At 39.3% G+C, this 22,420-nt stretch overlaps 1 protein-coding gene and 2 non-coding genes across 4 annotated transcripts in view; 2 read left to right on the top strand and 1 right to left on the bottom strand.

Annotated features, from left to right (window-relative positions):
- Positions 1 to 657: 657 nt before the first annotated feature.
- On the bottom strand, positions 658 to 739 carry TRNAL-UAG (transfer RNA leucine (anticodon UAG)). The gene has a single exon. It is a non-coding gene; the product is annotated as a tRNA-Leu (tRNA).
- A 2,148-nt stretch (positions 740 to 2,887) lies between these two features.
- TRNAF-GAA (transfer RNA phenylalanine (anticodon GAA)) lies at positions 2,888 to 2,960 on the top strand. Its single transcript has one exon. It is a non-coding gene; the product is annotated as a tRNA-Phe (tRNA).
- Positions 2,961 to 4,571: 1,611 nt separating this feature from the next.
- Positions 4,572 to 22,420, top strand: part of PPIH (peptidylprolyl isomerase H) — a 25,987-nt gene continuing 8,138 nt past the window's right edge. For both annotated transcript variants that reach the window (XM_072426345.1, XM_072426344.1), the window contains exons 1-8: positions 4,572 to 4,701; positions 7,079 to 7,143; positions 9,834 to 9,857; positions 10,499 to 10,543; positions 12,247 to 12,289; positions 15,515 to 15,607; positions 18,182 to 18,269; positions 20,322 to 20,362. In XM_072426345.1, coding sequence (XP_072282446.1) covers positions 4,636 to 4,701; positions 7,079 to 7,143; positions 9,834 to 9,857; positions 10,499 to 10,543; positions 12,247 to 12,289; positions 15,515 to 15,607; positions 18,182 to 18,269; positions 20,322 to 20,362 — 465 coding nt within the window. In that variant the 5' untranslated portion in view covers positions 4,572 to 4,635. The remainder of the gene's footprint in view (positions 4,702 to 7,078; positions 7,144 to 9,833; positions 9,858 to 10,498; positions 10,544 to 12,246; positions 12,290 to 15,514; positions 15,608 to 18,181; positions 18,270 to 20,321; positions 20,363 to 22,420) is intronic.

The raw sequence follows: 22,420 nt of genomic DNA, 5'->3' as shown, positions 1-22,420 counted from the left end.
ATCCCTCTGCATTACACGTAGTGCCCAATCCCTCTGCATTACATGCAGTGCCCCATCCCTCTGCATTACACGCAGTACCCCTAAATGGTATATGCTTAAATTCACTATAAAACTGGGTTTCATCAAAACATGGCTGAATAGAAATGGAACAAAATTCCTTTGAAGTGATATGTAACATTCATTAAAAAGGACATTTGCCCAATAACCCATTAATTGGTGAAAATGTCTGTTTCAAGTATAACTAAAGTTAAAAAAAAATTGTAATTCGTATTTCTTTCATGTTTTAATGAACCAAATCCTTCCTCCTATTGTTCTGAAATATGTGTTCAATTAACCCCTCTGGAGAAAACTGCAGATCCTTAACGTCTGTGGCTACAATTCATGCTCTGTTCAGAAGGCCTTCTTTTGTAGCCACTTCATTGTGCTAGAGAGCAGTGCTACAAATGTAACCACCCCCATCAATGACATTGCAGCCACTCTGCTGCCTTCTAGTGGTCAGTCAGAAGTAGTGGCAGTAAAAAAATATATTTAAAGAAATATATCACTAGTATATGATCGTGTTTGTTGCTGTTTATCAGTTCTTAATATGAGGGATGCGAATTTAAGTTTCTTTTAATGTAGTGTTGTCAAAGATAACAATGTGAATATTTAAAATATTGGCAGTGGTGGGATTCGAACCCACGCCTCCAGAGAGACTGGAGCCTAAATCCAGCGCCTTAGACCGCTCGGCCACACTACCTTATAATAGAAGGGGGATTGAATAATTTCTGGAATTTGTACAATGATAGATGTGTACTTTTTTTGAAAAAAAGAATGTTACTATAGTAAGTGATTGATTTTTATTCATAAATTCATTTATGTATTGTTCATAAGTCCTGTATTTCAGGTTTTTATTCCTGGTGAACCAGCCAGTAACACATTTTCTGTCCTAGGCTGATAATGAATATTGTATCTGAAGAGGAACAGCACTGCAAGGACAGAAAGTGTGTTAAGACTACAGAACATCCACCCTCCTCCATAAGATAGGGGACATTTTGTAGGCCTAACACTTCCTCATATTTTGCTGCAGAATGTGCAGAATTTCCAGCAGCATTATTGGGCATTTGTGCACTAATAGAACTAAAAGGCCATTTTAAGACCCAGGGCAAGAATAAGTTTGGTGGTCCCCTTCTGATCCTCCCCCAGCCATGCGTTTAGCCGCACCCATAACACAATGATCAGATTGCATTGTATAGATCTGTTCATGTAAGGCTCCTCTATTTTCAGCCAGCTCCAGCTCTGAAGTCTCCTTCTGTCTCTATTTGCTGTCACACAGGTGCTCACACAATCTCTCCAGTCTCACCTCTTCCCTCCCTTTCCAAGCCTTCTAGTTTCGCCGAGATGCCCAGATCTTGTTCACTAAGATCATTGGCCATCACAGGTGTCAATCAAAGAAAAGTGGCTGGAGCATGTGCTTGCCGCCTTGGCCAATCTACAACTCTGACCAGGTGAGGGTGTCAGAAAACAAGGCCAGCAGCCAATGGGAAGGCTGGCACAGAGTCCCAGGTATTAGGGGGTCTTGGGTCCCTGTTGACTGGAAAAGTCAACATTCTCCCTTTGGAAAAATCGGGCTCAATTCACCAGACCACAGGAGGCATATAAGAAAAGTTCATTGTTAGTATTTCCATGGGGACTTGCTACTCTAGAACCAAAAAAAAAATAAAGAGCTATGGGCTGCTTTTCTCCCCTCTCTTCAAAAAAGGTTTTTGCAGTTTTAATCAGAGCAAGAAAAACCTACTGGACACAATTCACTTATGTATGATCACCAGTCAATGCAGTGTCTAAAAGCAAAAACTTTGATATTAGATTTTATTGTTCTTTAGCTGTATATGTGAATGTTAGCACCCAGGATATACCCATTGTGTCCAATATTTAATAACAAGCGTAGCTCCTTAATAACAAGCCCCTTCTATTGTGTGTAACTTCCCCCCACCTCTTAGATTGTAAGCTCTTCGGGGCAGGGTCCTCTCCTCCTCCTGTGTCACTGTATTTATCTGTCTGTCATTTGCAACCTCTACTTAATGTACAGAGCTGCCTAATATGTTGGTTTTATTAGAATGTTAATATGTTAATATTATTAGATTCATGTAAAATTTATAGGGTAAAATACTAATGTGATTTTCTCTGTGGTTTCTTAGGATTATTTGCATTCTTAGATGTGCATGGGATCACCATAAAGTAATAAAACTGCAGCCATACATACATAGACAAACCTGCAATGTATGGAATAAAGATTTCAATGATAAAAGACAACAGGGTATTGTATGTTTTATTTTTAGGGGGTGAGGGGGGATATGCCTTCTTCCTTGGTACATGATTATTTCATCATTTTTCTAGTCACTTATGTAACTTTTGATTCCTAAATAGTTTTGTGTTCATTTTAAAATAGGATGCAAAAAAGCAACATTATGTTGGTGTTTTACGTGTTTCACTGAGGCCACACTGTATATATGGATCATATAATGCCCATTTGCACATTGGCATGCAATTCAATGTATCCTCATGCTTTGTCTAAAATCTTAAATTTTTTTTTTTTTACAATGAATAAAAGTAATTCAAGTTTCATATTGCCTTTATTGATTATTATCTGTCTAATTATACATCCCCCTTTTCCTAGATTGTAAGCTCTTCGGGGCAGGGTCCTCTCCTTTGTCACTGTATGTATCTGTCATTTGCAGCCCCTATTTAATGTACAGCGCTGCGTAATATGTTGGCACTATATAAATCCTAAATAATAATAATAAAAAAATAATAATAATTATATTAATAGTCCATAATAGGAACTTATGCAACTCTTTATGACTCAGATAAGCATACCAAGGGACAGCACTACCTCTTTTACTCACCAGCCGAAATAGCTCAGTTGGGAGAGCGTTAGACTGAAGATCTAAAGGTCCCTGGTTCGATCCCGGGTTTCGGCAAAGCTTTTTTTTTTCACCTGGATAGTAGATAAAGTGTGAGTGTATCCCATTTACTACACATAATGCTGCTTATATGCACTTCTAAGTGGAACTGTATGTGTTTGCTCTATCTATGATACATTAAAGTTAAACCCCAACTCCATGAACAGCTATTGTTTTGTACTTTCTTAGCTTGCTAACGACTCCTGATATGCATAGTGAAGGGCCGATGTATATGATCAACATTAATTCTGATGTTATACCCCCCTTATGCTGTGCCATTCATCTATTATTAAGGAAGTACTGGGGGTTACTTTTTTGCCTTCCTCTGGATCAACTATGTCTACAGGGTTTTATATCTGGGATATGTTTAATTCCCTAGTGGTTGAACTTGATGGAGTCTTTTCAACTTGAATTACTATGCATTAAGTAGGTAGGCTTATGACACCCACAGTATGTCCCCAGCCAGGACTTTAGGCACTTTTGTTTCTATTTCATTCTCCCAAACCATTTTACCCAGAACAGTACCCATTTTAAGTAAGTGCTCTAATTCCCAGGACATGTACTTTTCTGTATGAGGCTGTACCAGCACACAGTGGCAGAAGGTTCAAGCCAATCCTGATGTTCACTATGTTATTAGGAGAAAATTAATCTCATGTATAACAGTGCCAGTGTAACAGCTGACACATGGGAATCTCATGCAAATAACACTTGAACACCAATGTTATATGTTTATGGGACTTTCCCTGAGCACTACCTTAAGGGGGCACTATTCTCACAGTTATAGTTGTAACGGGTCACCTGTGTAAAGGGCACTGACCACTAATGAAAAATAGGACTTCATTAATGACCACCACAATCTATGCAAGGGGACATCACACCAATGACCATCTATGCAAAGGGACATCACACCAATGAATATTCATGCAAGGGAACATCACACCAATGACCATTCGTGCAAGGGGGCATTACACCAATGATCATTCATGCAAGGGGGCGTCACACCAATGACCATCAATGCAAGGGGGCATCGCATCAATGAACAGCTATGTAAAATGGCATTACAATAATGTCCAATAATACATGGGGATATTAGACTAAAGACCATTAATGTAAGGGGGCAATAAACAAATGACATATAATGAAAGGCGGCATTAGATTAATGATTGTCAGTGTAAGGAGGCATTAAACCAATGACAACCAATGTAAGGGGGCATTACACTGCTGTCCCTAAATGTGTTGAAATTACATTATTGACCTTCAATAAAAATAGGCCTTAACCAAAGTCTAAAAATGTAAGGGTGCATTAGATTAATGAATATTAATAAAAGGGGGCAATACACCAACGACCATCCACGCAAAATGACATTACACTGATGATCATCAATGTGTCGGAATTATATAAATGAGTGTCAATGAAGGTAGGCATAACACCAACTATATATATGAGGGGGGATTATAGGGGCAATGCTGACTTCTCCCCGAGACATCAAACAATATCCGATCTCTGCCAAGTAAAAATTTATAAGGTGATAACACAATAAACGTGATACAATACAAATAAATAGGAACAAAACTCAGATTTGCAAATGATAACCACGTGCTAGCTGGGTCATCCACTGCGCATGCGGTTTAGTCCGGAGACAGGAAGTGACGTATTACAGCGCGTCTACCTTCTTCTCTGCCAGCGACAGACATGGCTGTCCCGGCTTCCAACACCAATAACCCCATCGTCTTCTTCGATGTCAGTATCGGGGGGCAGGTAATGTGTGGGATAATATTCTGGAGTTCCTATTCTACCATTGTGTGGTAATGCTTTAACGCCATGTATTGTAGGAGCCGGAGAATGAGACTTCTCAGAGTCACACGTGCAGCCCATTCAGTCTCCTTTTCCTGGTGTTGTACCCCATACAGGGCAGGTTTGTTTCAGGGGAAACTCTGTGCAATCACATATGTGGCCATAGCTTGAGGTACAGCAGCTTAGGTCACATATAATGTGGTCACATATAATATAATAAAGAGAACATGTCATATAGAAGCCTTTGTGTGCAGAATGGTTAATGTACAGTGCTGCTTAATATGTTGGTGCTATATAACTCCTGTTTATTAATAATATTGGTTCCAGCAATTTTTCATCTCAAGCATTCCCATGCCGCCCCCCCATCAACACCACCGAGCCCAAAGCCCGCTGTCTGGCAAGTCATTGTTTCTGGAAATCAGGAAACCATATTGACTGAGTTATAACTTCTACACATCACATGACTAAAGGAAAGCGTCCATAAACATGTTGGGGAGGGTTGTCACCTCTCCTGGAAACAATACTGACATTCTGATCTATTTCCTGATAAATGCCAGCAGCTGGCCCTTGCTTGAACAATCGCATGGCAGCCTTTAAAGAACTAATGTCTGCACATGTGACAGCTGGCAGGAGTGAGCAATCCTTGCTCAGCTTATTGCCGCCCCTATTCATTCGCTATGGGGCTGCCACAAGGAGACCCCACATGTAGCATCTTCCGGTTCCCTGGCACAGCATTCGCCAACCTTTCAGACCTCACGGACCACTAAATTCATCATTTAAATTCCGTGCACAATCTGAATTTTTGTAAAAAGACAAATACATTTGTAAAATAATGATCTTCTTAATGGTGCCTGACAAGGACTGTGGAGGCTCTGATTCATTGATCAGCTCGCGGTTAAGTGAACTATTACTATTATCATTAGTTGCATTATCTTTGGTATTACTAAAGAAATGTAAAATATTTGTTTGCTTTTTCTCACTCATTATGGGATTATTTCATTCTAAAATCAATATGTGCAGAAAAATGGGACTTTAACGGCATCTATAAAATTCCTAAAATATTTTACTGGTACATCATATTAAAAAAGTGATATAGGAGACGTTTGTATCACAGTGTCCTAGAGAAGGAACCACGGTGTCCCTATATTACAATACACAAACACACATCCTCTTTTACATAAAAGTATCAGCATAAATACGTAGTTGAAACATTATAGCAAGCCTCACAAGAAGTGCCTGTATGTCATCGACGCGTTTTGTGGTATAACACCACTTCTTCAGGATGAAGCCTAATGAGACCTGACCTTAAATTCAGCAAGTATAACATAAGGATCCTGCAAATTTGCTTCATAATTTATTTTATAATGATCTTTTTACATACTTTATTACTCACTAGTAATTATAATGATACAGCATAAAACCAAATTCTAGTATCACTTTCCAAGCGCCAAAACAGACTTATACAGGAAAGGAGCACAGATGGGCGATGAGTGCTAATAGATGGGAGGCAGCAACTAAAAATGGCAAAACCTATAGGATATGTTATAATCAATCATTTCAGTTTAGAATCACAGCACCCTACAGTATACTTTACTAAACTTTATATTTAGCCATATATTAATAAGTTTGGAGCCCTATAAATATTCATATCATTCACATGTTGAAGAATACTAAACGACAGTCTTTCTCAAATATAGACCAAAATATTTTTTAACTGAATGCTATCAGTGAAACCTGTATATGTTCCAAAAAACCACATGCAACATTTAATGCAATGTATTCAATGTTCACCAAGCAGTGAATCCTTTATTTATATTTATTTTATTATAAGGTCAAACAAGAAATGATAGTTATCAAAGTCAAACTATCTGATGCTATTAAATATAACAGGTAAAGAAAATACACAGGTAAGGTCATACTTACCTAAAAGAGCATCTGAGAAATAAACAAATAAAATAAAACAATCAGATGAGAATCGGTATTGGCAGAGCAGGGTGACTGTTGTAATGGTGGAAACAATACTGAAGCGTACGGCTTCAGTATTGTTTCCACCATTACAACAGTCACCCTATTTTTATTAAAACATGAAATTTGCAACTTCTGTGGACCACCAAAATTTTCACACGGACCATCGGTTGGCAACCACTGCCCTGGCACACCGCAACCTCACCACCAGTGTGAATTTAGCCTCAATCATTCATATTAAGGTAATGATAGCACAGAAGTGGAGAATAAATCCCTTCCAGTGAATGAAAACAGCATCCACATTCAGTTTTGTTTTTGTTTGTTTTTTGTATGGCGTTTAAATAGCACCCACATGTTTATTTTGTTTGACTTACAGGAAGTGGGACGAATGAAAGTGGAGCTTTTTGCTGATGTCGTTCCCAAAACAGCTGAAAATTTCAGGTACAACAACAAATATAACTTTTGTCTGGATTTTGACTGCTGTGGGATGGAATTTAAGGCAAGACACAATATTCTGAGTGAAAGTTTTAGATTTTTGGAAGAAGGGATTTTGATCTAAAGTTGATATTAATTTAAAGAGAAACTAAATGTTTTTTTCCCCCAAAATTGCAACCAGGCAAGACTTTTATTTCTGAGCAGACAGGTAATGTCCCTTCTGCAATAAAATAAGCTTACCTGCCTGATTGTAATTGTTTCCAAGGCTGTGTACATACATTAGGCTTTTGTTGTTCCAATGGATCTTTCACAACCTTTTCCAACAACAAAAGACTGAAAGATGCATGAACGAGCGATGTACATACAGCATCGTTCTGCTCTATAGAGATAGGTGAACGACAGAACGGCTTCCCGCTGTGCTCTCTATGCTTCACTTGTATTACTATCGTTAGTTGTTTGTAGATCTGCCAGGATGAATCCAGCGCGTTGGATGAGCGCTGTACACACGCCAGATTCTCGTCTGATACCAGCCCTGAAGTTTAAATTAGACTAGAATCATCTGATGTGTACCTAGCCTATATACATGCACCTGTCCCTGCTATGTCACAGGCAGTTTCATCTCCATTGTTTTCCTCTTCCTGGTTTGGATCTTTAGCTATCTTTATTGGCCAGGCCGGGATGATGTAAATCCTGTGCAGTTCATCCTGTCCTGGCAGCTGCAGGAAAAGCCTGGAGCTTTTTTGACAGTGATCAGGCCGGTAAGTATGTTTTATTGCACTAAAGACCTGCCTGGTCACAAATTTCCAAACATGAATCTGCATATAACAATAAAGCATATAAATTATAGATCTGTTTCAGGAGAATAGGTTTAGAGATTAAGGGCCATGGTTCCTGCAGTGTAAATGAAAGCAGTGAGTTCAAGTCACATGTCCTAGTCCAAGTGAATGAAGACAATGGTGACTTGGACAATGACCTACTACACTGTGAGACCTGTCATGGCTACATCACAATCAGGACCAGCTGTCTCCTGGCCACATACACATATTAATGATGTAGGATCACCCCTCTGATGGATCAGAATTTATTTCTGCTCTGAAGTGGATCTTAACCCAAATGTCGGGTACCTTTTAGCTTCTAAATTCTAGCAGATAGCTGTGAACACATAACTTTCATTTTAGGATATGTCACCCACCTTGCAGCCCAGAGCTCTTCCAAAGAGGCCCCTACTTTAAGTTAATTCAGTGACCTGATTTACTAAAGCTCTCCAAGGCTGAAGAGGATACATTTTCATCAGTGAAGCTGGGTAATCCAGCAAACCCGGAATGGATTTCCTAAAACTCATTGGCTATTTGTTAACAAATGTTTTGAATCCTGGACCAGATCCATTCCAGGTTTTCTGGATCACCCAGCTTCACTCATGAAAGTGTATTCTCTCCAGCCTTGAGTAAATGTTTGGACCTGCATATTTTTGCTCAGGATTCTCCCCAGATTTTTTTTAAGCTGTGATGAAAAAAGTTGTATGCAGGTGGTGGCCCCTGTTTTGTGACCTAACGTTACAGTAACCACCCAGAAACAGTCGGATGGCTACTGAAAAGTACTGGGTGGTGTGCCCGGTAAAAAGGGTATGGGGAGAACACTGAAGGAGTATACTTATCATCCACCCATAGGAAACAGAGACATTATACAGCGTGTTCATGGATGTGAGACAAGGACAAACCCCACAAATGCTTTCTGTAGTGGATGTTGGTCTACCTCTTTAAATAAATCACAGATCCCTGTAAAACAAAAGTTCAGAACGTACCTATCCAGTAGGTGGTGAGTAACATTTTTGCTCTCTTGAAAAGCTACAATTGCTTTTGGTAATGAAATGTTAAAATAAAATTGTAAATCCAGATTACTAGGCAGTTGACCTTTAGTACAAATCTCAGTTTTTCATGCAAAAGATGTGCTTGGTCCTCGTTAATCTCAGCTGACCTATAGGAAGGTATGGTGAGGTGGCAGTATTAGGGCGAAGATTGAATTTTACAGGTAGAGTAATGATTTGCCTCTAATTTCACTTCTGCATCATTCTAATATGGTTATTAATAATGTGGTATTCTGGTTTAAGGAATCTTTAGTTTAAATTGTACTTATAGGACTCAGGGGCTAATGGAGAGCGGATATCATTACCTGTACTCTGTTATACTCTGCATTTTACTGGCCAATTGTAAAATAACAGTTGTGGTGGATAGACTTATGTACTCCCTGGCATTCTCTCTACTTACTACTGCAGTAAGAGTTTCCTTATTGGAGAAGAGCCAATCATATGACTTTGACTGGTAAGGTAACTGGGCTCCCTGCCCATTCATTTAATAATTCTCTACTAGCTTTAGATTTTCCCCTTTTTCCTTTGTATTCCTGAAATAGGACTTCTTTTGCAAGAAATTAGAATGAATTGTATAGAAGTGTTCACTTTAATAGTGGGTCGTTGGACACAATGAAATACTTCTCCAATACAGTGTTCAACCCAGAAATTACTTTAAACTGGGTAAGAAGAAGCTGAAGAAGTGGGTTGCATCCCCTGTATTGTGACCCAACTCTTCAGTTACCACCCAAAAAACAGGCGGGTGGTTACTGAAAAGTGCTGGGGGAGCACACTGCAATATTGTAACATCTTTTTACATAATGTAACATATGTATCTCTTTTATCATTACAGGCAGTTCTGCACTGGGGAATTCAGGTTTGTATCCTCCTATCTAGCTATATAATGTCCTCTTTATATAGAAAAGTTGAGATCTCTAACACCTTTATTTGCACAACTTTCAAATTTTGGATTATGCAGTCCAGGTTTTCAAAAAATAATGGGAGTCTTGTTTTCCAGATTGTTTAACACAGCTAGCACAGATTCAATCAATATTACTAACTAACAAGTCTGAACTGTCCATGTCTAATCAGAAACCCAAAAAATGGTTGCCTACATCAGTCAGCTATTGAATTCACTTTGGATCTAGGCATTGCTTTGGATTAGGTTGGATTTTAAAATTGTCCCATTTGTTGTAGCCCTTACCCAACTGTATAAATAGGGTTGTAGCATGTGTAGGTACGGCCAAGCAGATTTTTGGCAATTAAGGCCGCAGTATCTTGCTGTGTCTGAGACATAAGTATGGGATGGGGGGAGGTTTTGTGTATGTTGCTCTAATATAAGTAATACTGCACCAAAGATGCACCTACACCTTAAAATTGTGGTCTGCAGGGGTATTTGGGTAGTTATACAAGGGATTTATCATTTACCATTTACCATTTAATAAGTATTGTAAAAAAAAAACTTTATGTTCTTTGTAAAGAGGTTTTGACTAATATTTTTTTTCTGTATGTCTTTAGAAAAGATGGTGTTCCTATTGGATACAAAGGAAGCACTTTCCACAGGTTGGTAAAGACTTTTTTTATTAAAAGGGTTTCGTACAGTGTTCTGTGCATGGTGGTTGTTTTGCTGGGAAACTCGCCCAGTGCTGGTTTATCAGCTGCAGCAACTGGGGATAGTTTGCTGAGCCATAGCAAGCACTGAGTGACATTTCTGCATATTTTCATCTGTATTTGGAGAGGATCGCTTTTACTGAGCTGGTGCTAATGCTAATTTACATTGAGATGTATATCTGTTCCTGTTTCAGTGAAAACATTTAGTATTATATATGGAGACAGGTTTACCTTTCAAGGGTTTGCATTTCTGTTTATCCAGTTCTGGGAATAATTATTATTATACAATATTTATAAAGTGCCAACATATTACGCAGCGCTGTACAAAGTCTATAGTCATGTCACTAGCTGTTCCTCAAATGAGCTCACAATCTAATGTCCCAACCACAGTCATGTCTTTTATACAGTCTTGGGACAATTTTGGGTGGAAGCCAAGTAACCTAACTGCATGCCTTTTGGGATGTGGGAAGGGACCAGAGTACCCGGAGCAAACCCACGCAAACATTGGGGAAGATTCGAGCCTGGGACCAAGCGCTGCAAAGTAGAGAGCTAACCTTTTGAGCCACACTACTACCATGCCTTGACCTTGTCTGGCAGGGCAACTTTTTCTGCTACAGTTTGGAGACACTTACATGTCTTGCTCCAATGCTTGCTTATAGCTAGGCTGTGTCTTTTTGTGCTCACCTTCTATTAACACGTCCCTTGTTAGCAAATAACTACTAAAGCACAGCTGACTGACTGCTTGTCCTGATTTCCCTTCCAGCCTGAGCTCTGTTACTGTCCTGAATGATCTAAAAATAAATACATTTCTAATGCATTATTAATTACAGAGCAACATTAATTTGTGTCTTTTTAAAGCTCCATGGATTTTAGCCTTAAAATAGATCCATAATGGCGTATGATTTGTGGTAGAAGAGCATTGGAGTCCACACCTAGTCAAACCCCTCCTAGTTCCCCCAGTTTTGGGTTTTCTACCTTCTCCATTCTCATTATTTCTATTGTAGAATGGTAGGGCCACTTTGCATCAGACAATGTCATACTGTTCTGTAAATATGGTGACAATGATATCCAATAATAGCTTCAAGGGTTAACTATTGCATTAACAATCATTGTCTTTTCTTTGTCAATTAGCATTATTATTAAAGCAACCCATGAAATAATTTTCTGATCTTCAGGGAACCCCTTCTATATTTACTACATCCACAGCCCACAGTATAATACATTGCTGTCCACTGGGAAGAATGTCACCCTTACAGAAAGATGATTGGTGTCACTTAAACTGACCTGAGAGGTACAAATTGCTCAAGGAACCCCCAGCAACCTCTGGAGGATCCCTGGTTGAGAAGCAATGCATCACGGCATATTTTGGCCACATAAAGAAGGGTTCACGCATAAAAAAAAATGCACGGGAGAAAAATGTTTAAAGAACTGCCAATAACATGCAGAGGTGGGACCGGGCATTGAATGGGTTACATTCATTGTAGCGAAGGTGTAAAGGGTCACGTGTTAGGCGGGATCCCTTTGTACGGCGGCAGCGTCTGTGAAGCTTCTGCTAGGCTGCTATGGCATTGATTGCTGACCTAAAGTGTAGGCATTTATGAACAATTGTGCCAGCTGATACTTTTACTACATCCTCTATTTATTGTTCCCTGCAGGGTGATAAAAGACTTCATGATCCAAGGAGGAGATTTTGTCAATGTGAGTTTCTATGGCAACTCGGCATCTTATAAATTGTTCAGAATGTGGTATTTTAACCCGGAGAGTGTGAATGTTGTGACTCCTATAAGTCCCAGAGATGGATAAGCATACAGAGATAAATATAGAGCAGTTTTTTTATTTCCTTTTAGGTAATATATATATTTATTTTTATAACATTTTGTCTGGGCAGTTAATATTTTATTTTAAAGACCTTGGCTGTATTTATTATGTTTTATTTGATACGAATATCTATACAAATATTTATTCACCATCTTTGTGTGTAGGTTGTTTCCACCTAAACCCATTCACACCTATCCACTCTTTGCTATAAGGAGAAAGGAAAAGGACAAAGGAAAAAAAACTGCATGTCCATTCTTCTTTTTTTAACCTTTCCAGTGCATTGGCTGTCTATTCATTGGAATGAGCAGACTTAATGCTATTTACATTATTAGTTGCATAATGAACTTCATTTACATTGGATTATGAGGACACTGTATTATACACTACCTCTATTTACTACATGTAAATGGCCAGACAGCAGCTGCATTTCAATAGGAAAGGCTGCTGGACCTGGTTAAGTGGTTTAGTTCCTCACACACACACGGAGATATGTATGAACTGTTTTAGTTGTGTAATGATTGTGATTGTTGCACTGTGCAGAAAACACTTCTTGGCTTTTTTATGAGCTGCATTATGTACGAAATGGTGCACAAAACCAATTAGATAAAGATAGCTGGAATTTTAGTAGCAGCGCTATTTCAATAAAGAGGGAGTTCCAGCGGCAGAACACTCATAAGATCCAGCTCTGCATTGGCCGCGTCTGGCATTTCCAGCACTCCCCCTCAGCAGTACATTTCCTTGCTACTCCAAGGGATGGACTTGAATGGTTGGATTTTCATAGAAGAATATTGTTGTTATAATTGTTATCCTGGGCAAAAAGGTTACCATTGAAATTTAACTCAGAAGGCTAAAAATAGAGAAAGAGGCATAAGATTTTTTCTTAAATAAAATTAAAAATTTTTTATGCCTTTCTCTAAGTTTTTTTAATTTTGTCCCTCTGCATATTTGAGTTTGACACCGCTGGTCTAAGCAGTGAGCTAGGGCAGCGGTTGAGAAAATTTTGGTGCTCATATGTCCCCCGTATGGATCGCATGCTTGGGGCAGTGGATGGGGGACACAACCCACCCACTCCCCCATCCCGGGTTCAGACCTGCGATGGGGGGGGGGGTTGGGGCATCTGACATCATGAGGTCACTATGGGGGAAGTTTCTTCTCCTTTTGAGTGACACACGGTTCCATAAATTTGGCAGTTTGTGAGGTCCAAAAGGTTGGACATCACTGTGTTAAGGTGCCGCTACTCCTGTCCACCCCCATACAGTCACCTTTTCCCTCTCCTGTCTCAGCCTTCAATGAGTTCTGTGTCTCACATAATTGCTGGCAGAGCTGTTACCAGCTGCACCATTCCCAGTTCTCCTGTGACCAGCACTAGCATTGGCTGAGAAAAAACAGGGATCCTGAACAGGGATCCCGGAGGGATGTACCTAATAAAAGTTCTAAAAAAAAGTCTGCATTACCAGGAGTACCTAGGGGATTTTAAAAAACAGTGTGCAGCCATACCCCATACCACACATACAAAAATATAATCACTTTCATCAAGCACAGTGATTTGTTTGCTCTGTTCAAGCCTTATGACGTTTAGGCTGGAGCAGCAGAGTAAAACTTTAAATGCAAAAACTATAAAAATGCAAATAAAAACTCTGGGAGTGTCTGGTTATCTGATCTGTTAAGCTGCGTACACACTTGCAATTTTTGTCGTTGGAAAGGTTCTTTCACGATCCTTTCCAACGACAAGGGAGTGCACGATGCATGAACGGTGCTGTACATACAGCACCGTTCATGCTCTATGGAGAGGGGAGGGGGACTATGGAGAGGGGAGGGGGAGAGCGACGGAGCGGCACCCTGCTGCGCGCTCTCCCCTTCCCTTTCATTAGGATCGGCTGTCGTCCATCGTCCGTGGATCCGGCAGGTCAGTCGTCCGGACGATGGACAACACCGACTGTACACACGGCAGATTTTCGCCCGATAATTGGCCGATAAAAATCTGACGTGTGTACATAGCTTTAGAGTCACACAATCTCCCAACCCAAAGTGTTCTCTTTTTACATAAAACATAGGTGACTCCATAGAGCTTCACCTGCTACACACTGCAGTCTGATACTTATAAATGGGTAGGTGGAGGTGTCCATAGCTAAGCATAGCATATCAAAGTACATTTATAACCTTCTCTGTGATAAATCAGACTCTTAGTGCCACCTCATGCCCCCATAAAACTCATTAGTCCTATCAGCCACATTCCAAGACACCTAAAGATACAATCTGTGCCCTGGAATTATGATATCAGGATGTACACATCATAATGTACTCTTCCTTTTTGTAATATTTCACATGTATGAATTGGTCGTTGGGAAGAAGGGGAGCACTATGCATATGTTGTCTGCCAGAGTAGAATGTCAAAGTGTATCTAAACCCTTTATTATTTTTATAATACAGTATTTATATAACGCGGACATTTTATGCAGCGCTGTACAAAGTAGTATGTGGTCATGTCACTAGCTGTCCCTCAAAGGGGCTCACAATCTAATGTCCCTACCATAGTCAAATGTCATTAACACAGTCTGAGGTCAATTTTTGGGGGAAGTCAACTAACCTAACTGCATGTTTTTGGAACCCTTGAACAAAAATGCAGTTTTAGATATGGTGGCCTCAATAGTTTTCTCTTTTCAGGCTAAGAACATTTCCATAAAGGACTAAAAATGCTTGTTCAGCTTGTTAAATATGCAGAGTTTTACTTGTGAACTAAAAGGCAGGAAAAACAGTTACTTCTATTAAATACTATTCCTACCAATCCACCATATAATAGAGATAAATAAAAGGAGGTGCATTTAATGTCCAGTCTGTGTAATAACTATAGCTTCCTCTATTTAATACCATGAAAAAGTGAATGTATACACAAAGAGGCAGGAACTGTGTTATTCCTGGAGGATTACCAGGTGAATATAATAACCTGGAAAAGGAAACTAATGCAACCACCACATCTAAGGAGTAGTAAATTCTAATATATACATTGTTAGTTTTGTTGTTTAGATATGTTTTAGACTCTCAGAGGAGGGAATATCTTGTAAAATGTCTCTTGTTCATTTTAATCCTGTATTGAATTTCCCACAGGGTGATGGCACAGGAGTGGCCAGTATATACAGAGGACCATTTGCAGATGAGAACTTTAAACTTAAACACTCGGCTCCTGGTCTGCTGTCTATGGTATGTATGAGAGAGCACCTTTTTGTATCCTGGGGATGCATAAATTAGCTGACTTCATAAAACACTAGAGTAATGTTGCAATATATAGGAGAAATTGTCTTTTCTTTATATTACATTGGCTGCAGCTTGAACTCAAGTCTTAACATTTCGTAAAGCTAGGAGTTTCGTAAAGCTGGCTCTCACAAGCTGGAGGCTTTTTTGATAAAATTAACAATCCAATGCTTCCAGGTAGTAGTGTTCATCTGTTTAATACTATAATAATCAGATACAATTACAATTGTAAGAGAATTGTAAACATTTTTGTGCAATTGCAGGATGTATTAAAAAACATTTTTTTTATTAAAACAACAAATAAAAGCTGTAACTGTTTTTTAAAATAAAACATTTAAATGATTTAAGTATGACCAAAAAAGTTTCAACCCCAAGATGGGTTAATGTATAGCGATAGCAGGACTTTTAAAGTACTACTACAAATCACTATAAAGATGATATATATTAAAATTTCATATTTATTTAACAATGTCAAGTATTTATATTATCAATGTATAATTAGTGATAGTAATTCTTATGTTAACTCCAATACCCAGATTACAAGATTGTGTCAGGCACTAGGGCCCAAACTCGATGCGTTTCGCAGAACCTGTCTACTTCACCAATAATATTGTAACATGGGGATGTAAAAGATCATGTTAAACTACTCATAATGAAGCAGACAGATTCTGTGAAACTCGTCGAGTTTGGGTCCTGGTGCCCGATACGAAATTAGAAATTATTGAGTTAGTCATAAATATATTGTCCATTTTCATTGAGGCATACTGGTACTGCTACTAATAATGTCCTCCTGTCATGAAAGGGTTGACCATTATAACAAACAGCACTGTATCCTGTTTCTTTCCTGGATCAGAAAGGGTTTTTTGTTACTTTTTGGAGCAAATTGGTCAATATTTTACAAGGGTTTGTTTTACCTTTCTCTGGATCAACTATAGGTTTGCATTCAGGTGCTGAATTTATTTTTGTCTGGGTTATCTTGATGAACGTAACGCTAGTAGCTATAAAACAATGCTCTCTAAATCTGTTGCAGCTTTCAGGGCACATCCATATTCATTGTGGTGAGAATCTCTAGCAACAATTGGAGTCATTAAAGTTTAAAACTGTTTTGCTAAGTTGGCAAGTGACTGAATCACTGATATAACCCTGCACGTGTCAAGAATAAAAAGCCAAAGATTGAGAACTGGACTGGCAAGAAAACAACATAATGCAAATTCTGAGCAAGATTGGCTTTGTTGATGCATTTTATGAATATTTGGCTAAGGCTTTGTACACACGTGCAATGTTTGTAATTGGAAAGGATCTTTCACGATACTTTGCAACGACTGCAGAATGCATGAACGAGTGTTGTACATACATCACCATTCTGCTCTATGGGGAGAGAGGAAAACGACGAAGCGGAACCAGCTACACTCTCTTCCTTTCACTTGCATTATGATGGTCCGTGGATCCGCCAGGGCGGTTGTTTGGACGATGGACGACGAGCACTGTACAGGCGCAAGATACTCGCCCGATATCGGCCCTAAGCCGATTATCAGACGAGAACAGTTGCACGTGTCTACGTAGCCTAACTTAAAGCTGGACTCCATGGGAACAGTTAAATACATATATTGGAGCTGTATTTTTTTCTGCTAAAAGAGTTTATTTCTGTTCATCCAGTCCTGACAAACAGAATAATTATAATAATGACAAGACTTTTCTTCACTGCAGGTAAACAACACAGCTAGGTCAACTCCAGGCACCAGATTATCAATAATAGAGCAGCAGCAGACTGATGAACTCATCTCTTTGTTCACTCTGCTGTCTCCTTCAGTCAAAAAGGTTATGGATTGGTTCCTAAAATTTACTGCCCGCCCTCTGCCAGTCTAAGGCTAGGTACACAATGGTGCAATGGTTCTCGTCCAATAATCGGCTCAGGGCTGATATCAGACGAGAATCTTACGTGTGAACGACTGTCCTGGCAGGATCCATGGACGATAAACGATCGTAATGGAAGTGATGTGAAGAGGAGAGAGCACAGCTGGAGCACTCCCCTTTCTATAGAGCAGAACGGTGCTGTATGTACAGCGCTCATTCATGCATTGTGTAGTTGTTTGTAGTTGTAAAGGATCGTGAAAGATCCTTTCCAACTACAATTATTGCACGTCTGTACAAAGCCCAAGGGCAATTGTGCAGGGGACTATAAAAAGTTTATACAATGCCAAATTCTACACTTAACTTGCATTAAAAATAAATAAATGATTTATTATATATATATATATATATATCTCACAATAAATGCCAGTAGGAAGGTAAAAACTTTATCAGGCTCGCTACTCTTAGGGAGACAGGAAGAATTATAAAAAGACAACTGTACTAAAGGTGAACACTCAACAATTTGTTAAAATATTTTGCCTCAAAACATACACTCATCTTTCACTGTAATTAAAATAGAGTTCTCTAAAACCACAAGTTCTTCTCTAGTGCTGCTTACAATGTGTGTGCTATGACTGTACATAAAATCATGTCCTCTCTTCTCCTCTGCAGGCCAACAGCGGTCCCGGAACAAATGGCTGCCAATTTTTTATCACTTGCTCGAAGTGCGATTGGCTGGATGGAAAACATGTGGTTTTTGGTGAGTGTTGAGTTACACAATAGCTCAGGCCACACAAATACATTACATTCCCTGGAGACTTGGAACAAAGCATCTTCTTGTAGTGTACATATTACAATACAGCTGTTGTAGTTGCAGCACTCGGATGAGTGTAGACAGCAGTATGCGGGTTCTATAGAAGAAAGTGGCGCAGAGTAGTAGTGCAGCAATGACTTTTAGGATTGGTTACAGTAAATCAGGAAAGTTTAAAGGCCACCTGTCAGCACCTGCCATTGGTATATTGATACCGGGCTAAAAGTAGACTTCAAAGAGTTTACTTTCTGCTTGTATATTGAAAAGCTGGTGCATCACTGTTTGGCTGCTCCATGAATTTCCAGATGGAAATACCTACATCAGTTTGTACATCCTGCAATGACATACACAGGAGAAACCACAGCCAGTAATGGGGGAGCTGGAATTTACACACCCGGAAATGTCATTTTTTAATCTTTTTTTTTTTTTTTTTTTTTTTTTTGCAACAGCTAGGACAGAAGTAAAGCAGCAGCTTTTCAAGAAATAGGCTACTAAAAAGATACCTATATGAAGTCTTCTTTTATGTATCAATGTATTTATTTAAGAATGTCTTTATTTAGCAGGTATCTTTATATAAGTGATATTGTTCTGGCAGGTTCTATTCTGTTAGCAACGCATGAACGTCTGCTTAGGAATAGCGGGTGGGAAGGTGTCTGTATCTCAAATGCCTGTCACAGCTGATTTTGCTATTCTTGCCATCATAGTAGTCTACAGACAGTCCCATTCTGCTGTTGTTGGCAGCATTCATTATTACACCCTAAGAAACACTTAATAGCCTGTCCTCACCGGAATGTCACATTGGACTATCTAGATGCATTGTTGTTTGCAAAGGTTTTCGAACCAGAATTAGCCATGAATATGGGGCTGTAGCAGCATCCAGTACTAGTTAGTTAACATAACACGGTGGCTCAATGGTTAGCACTGTGGCCTTTGCAGGGTTAGGTCCCAGGTTCAAATCTTGGCCAGAGCACCATCTGCAAAGAATTTGCTGGTTGTCTCCATGTCTGCGTGGGTTTCCTCCAGGTACTCCGGTTTCCTCCCACATTCCAAAAACATGCTGTTAGGTTACTTGGCTTCCCCCCAAAAATGTCCTAAGACTGTAATAAAGACATATGACTATAATAGGGACATTAGATTGTTAGCCCCTTTAAGGGACAGCTAGTCACATGACTATGGACTTTGTACAGTGCTGCGTAATATGTCGGTGTTATATAAATACTGTGTAGTAATAACTAATAGGAGAAGTGATTGCTTTATTTCCTGTTCACTTTCTAAAATAGCCGAATTGTCATGTACTATCAGTGCATGTGTGAAAATAAACTTTAACTGGAGCTCAGTACTAGTAAGAAGCCCTTGAACTTACTGTGACTTACTTTTATCAGTGGTACTCCAGAGTCTGGCAGTCAAAGCACCAACATTAAATGGCCCTTAGCTTAGGCAGGTATCAAGTTCTAAATGGTTAGGCATTGTTGTGCACTGCTAGTGAAGTGAGGTTTTTACAAGTGGAAAAGAAAATTTGTAGTGTTCCATGTACATGCAGCCCTACATTTTTACCTTTTCTTTTCAGTCAGTTCACTAAAAAATACTGCATATAAACTTGTCGCCTTTATTATTATTATTATTATTATTAATAATAATATTAAACAGGATTTATATCGCGCCAACATGTTTCGCAGAAGTTGCAAATGACAGACAGGTACAGACAGTGACACAGGAGGAGGAGAGGACCCTGTCCTGAAGAGCTTACAATCTAGGAGGTGGGGGAAGTAACACACAATAGGAGGCAAGCTATGGAATGGTGGGAAGTAGTGATGGTTTTGAGTGCTCTTTAAATGAGCAGAAGTAGGAGGAAGCCAAATAGGACATGGAAGACCATTCCAGAGAGTCGGGGCAGCTCTAGAAAAGTCTTGGAGCCGTGCGTGTGATGAGGTTATGAGTGCTCTGTATAAGATAATGTACATTTTAGGATTTCATCTGATCCTTATTCTTCTATATTTTCAGGTAAAATTATTGATGGACTCCTTGTAATGAGAAAAATTGAGGTAAATCATTTAATTAACTTTCTACCACAACTCAAATGAATCTACAGCCTTTTGCCCCATAATTCTGTGATGTATAGTCTCATACCAAGCCATTCTTTAGTTCATTTCAGGAGATTCCTGGAGTAAGAGATCAGCTGGTCCCAGTTTTTATTGGTTTAGATTTAAATCTGGTCTTAAAATACAGGTATCAACTGTGACAAGGCATGCAAAATGCTATTGACTGACTAGGAATGTAATATTTATATAGAGAGACAGCAACAAGTAATACCCTACAAAAACCAAACAAAATCTATGGTATCTATATTCATCCTTTGAATATTATTTGCACAGTGTTTCTTGGCCTTGTAACACGTGGGAACCCTTGAAATAACTGTGAGCAAGCTATAATTACTATATCGCTGGCCAGTGAGAAGAATGTCGCCCTTACAGATCGCCAAAAATTAGCCAGCAGGTTTTGCTTTCAAGTCCATTCTCCATCGCCACATTCTCCATCACCTTTACCAAGGAGTCTATTTATAAACCATACCACTGTTTTAATAAAAACCATGATGATTGCTTTCCTTCTGAATGGAACAGGATAAAATGAAGAGAAAAATGAGCTGGGATGGGAGTCATATACCTGGCCTCTCCTCTAATCACAGAGTTTATTCTGCTCTGTTAAAACACGGGACACTGCAGGTTTTACATAGTAGCCTATTTTATATGCTGTACCACCTTTCTGGGGTAACCTACAATTAGAATGACGTAATCCCAGATAGGTTATCCTCCAATTGCTCTTGGGAACCACCATCCCCTGTATTTCTAGCAGCTCTTCCTGCATGGACTAGAACACTTTGCTTCCGCAAAATTACTTGACAATAAAGGACAACAATATACTCTGTACTATAAATTTCTACTGTACTAATTAAATTATTGTGCTGAGAGGTGGTAAACTGTAATCTGCTGAATGACACAGAGGAAGCACAACCTATAATCATTGTATCATAAATCAGTCACAATGAATTAAATGTTATCAATGAAAGATATTATACAAGTAATAGAAAAATGTTATAAACAATTTATAAACTTGTAATTTAATAAAACAAAATCAAAATATGCTTGCAAATGCTCACCTTGTTCATAAAAAGAAATAGTTTATGACCAACAATATTAAAGTCATCATTAGTTAATGTGAATTCACAGCCCTTTCTGCTGATCTTTAGCAGTTTCACTTTGCTGGGCAGAGTAAAAGTGTAATGACTGCCATAAATATACAAGGCAACATTACGGGATGTCTCCTGCTTATTTCTGGCTGAACTGCGGTGTGTACTAAAGGAGGGAATCTGTTTGTTTTCCTTAAAAAGCAAATTATTATTTGTTTGATTTTGATATGTGCTGTTGTTTTTAAACTGAATGATTTTACATAAACATACACCCCAGTCAAATGTCAGCATTTTAATGCAGAAAAGATCTACCGTAATTCCCATTCTGGCAATCATGTTTTGCAGCAAGCTGCACTTTTATCTAAATCCCTGTAGTTTCTGAAAGGGCTGAATCGTAGGTAATACCGGAACAAGGAGGCTGTGCTATACAAACATGTAACAAGAGGCTTCTGAACACGGAAGCTGTGCAGAGGTATTGCATGAGGCTACTGAGCAAGGTGGCTGTACTGCGCAGACATGTAACGAGGAGGCTGTACTCCGCAGACATGTAACCCAGGAGGCTGTACTGCGCAGACATGAAACAAGATGCTTCTGAACATGGAAGCTGTGCAGAGGTATTGCATGAGGCTACTGAGCTAGGAGGCTGTACTGCGCAGACATGTAACGAGGAGGCTGTACTGCGCAGACATGTAACGAGGAGGCTGTACTGCGCAGACATGTAACGAGGAGGCTGTACTGCGCAGACATGTAACAAGGAGGATGTACTGCACAGACATGTAACAAGAGGCTTCTTAACACGAAACTGCAGGGGTCTTGCATGAAGCAACTGAGCATGGAGACTGTGCAGACGCGTAAACGAGGGGGCTGTACTGTGCTGACGCGTAACGAGGAGGCTGTACTGTGCAGACGCGTAAAC

This window comes from Pyxicephalus adspersus, chromosome 11 (assembly GCF_032062135.1).
Source record: "Pyxicephalus adspersus chromosome 11, UCB_Pads_2.0, whole genome shotgun sequence".
Classification (NCBI taxonomy): domain Eukaryota; kingdom Metazoa; phylum Chordata; class Amphibia; order Anura; family Pyxicephalidae; genus Pyxicephalus; species Pyxicephalus adspersus.
Note: the sequence above shows the minus strand (reverse complement) of the source record. Positions and strands in the feature narration are given on the sequence as shown.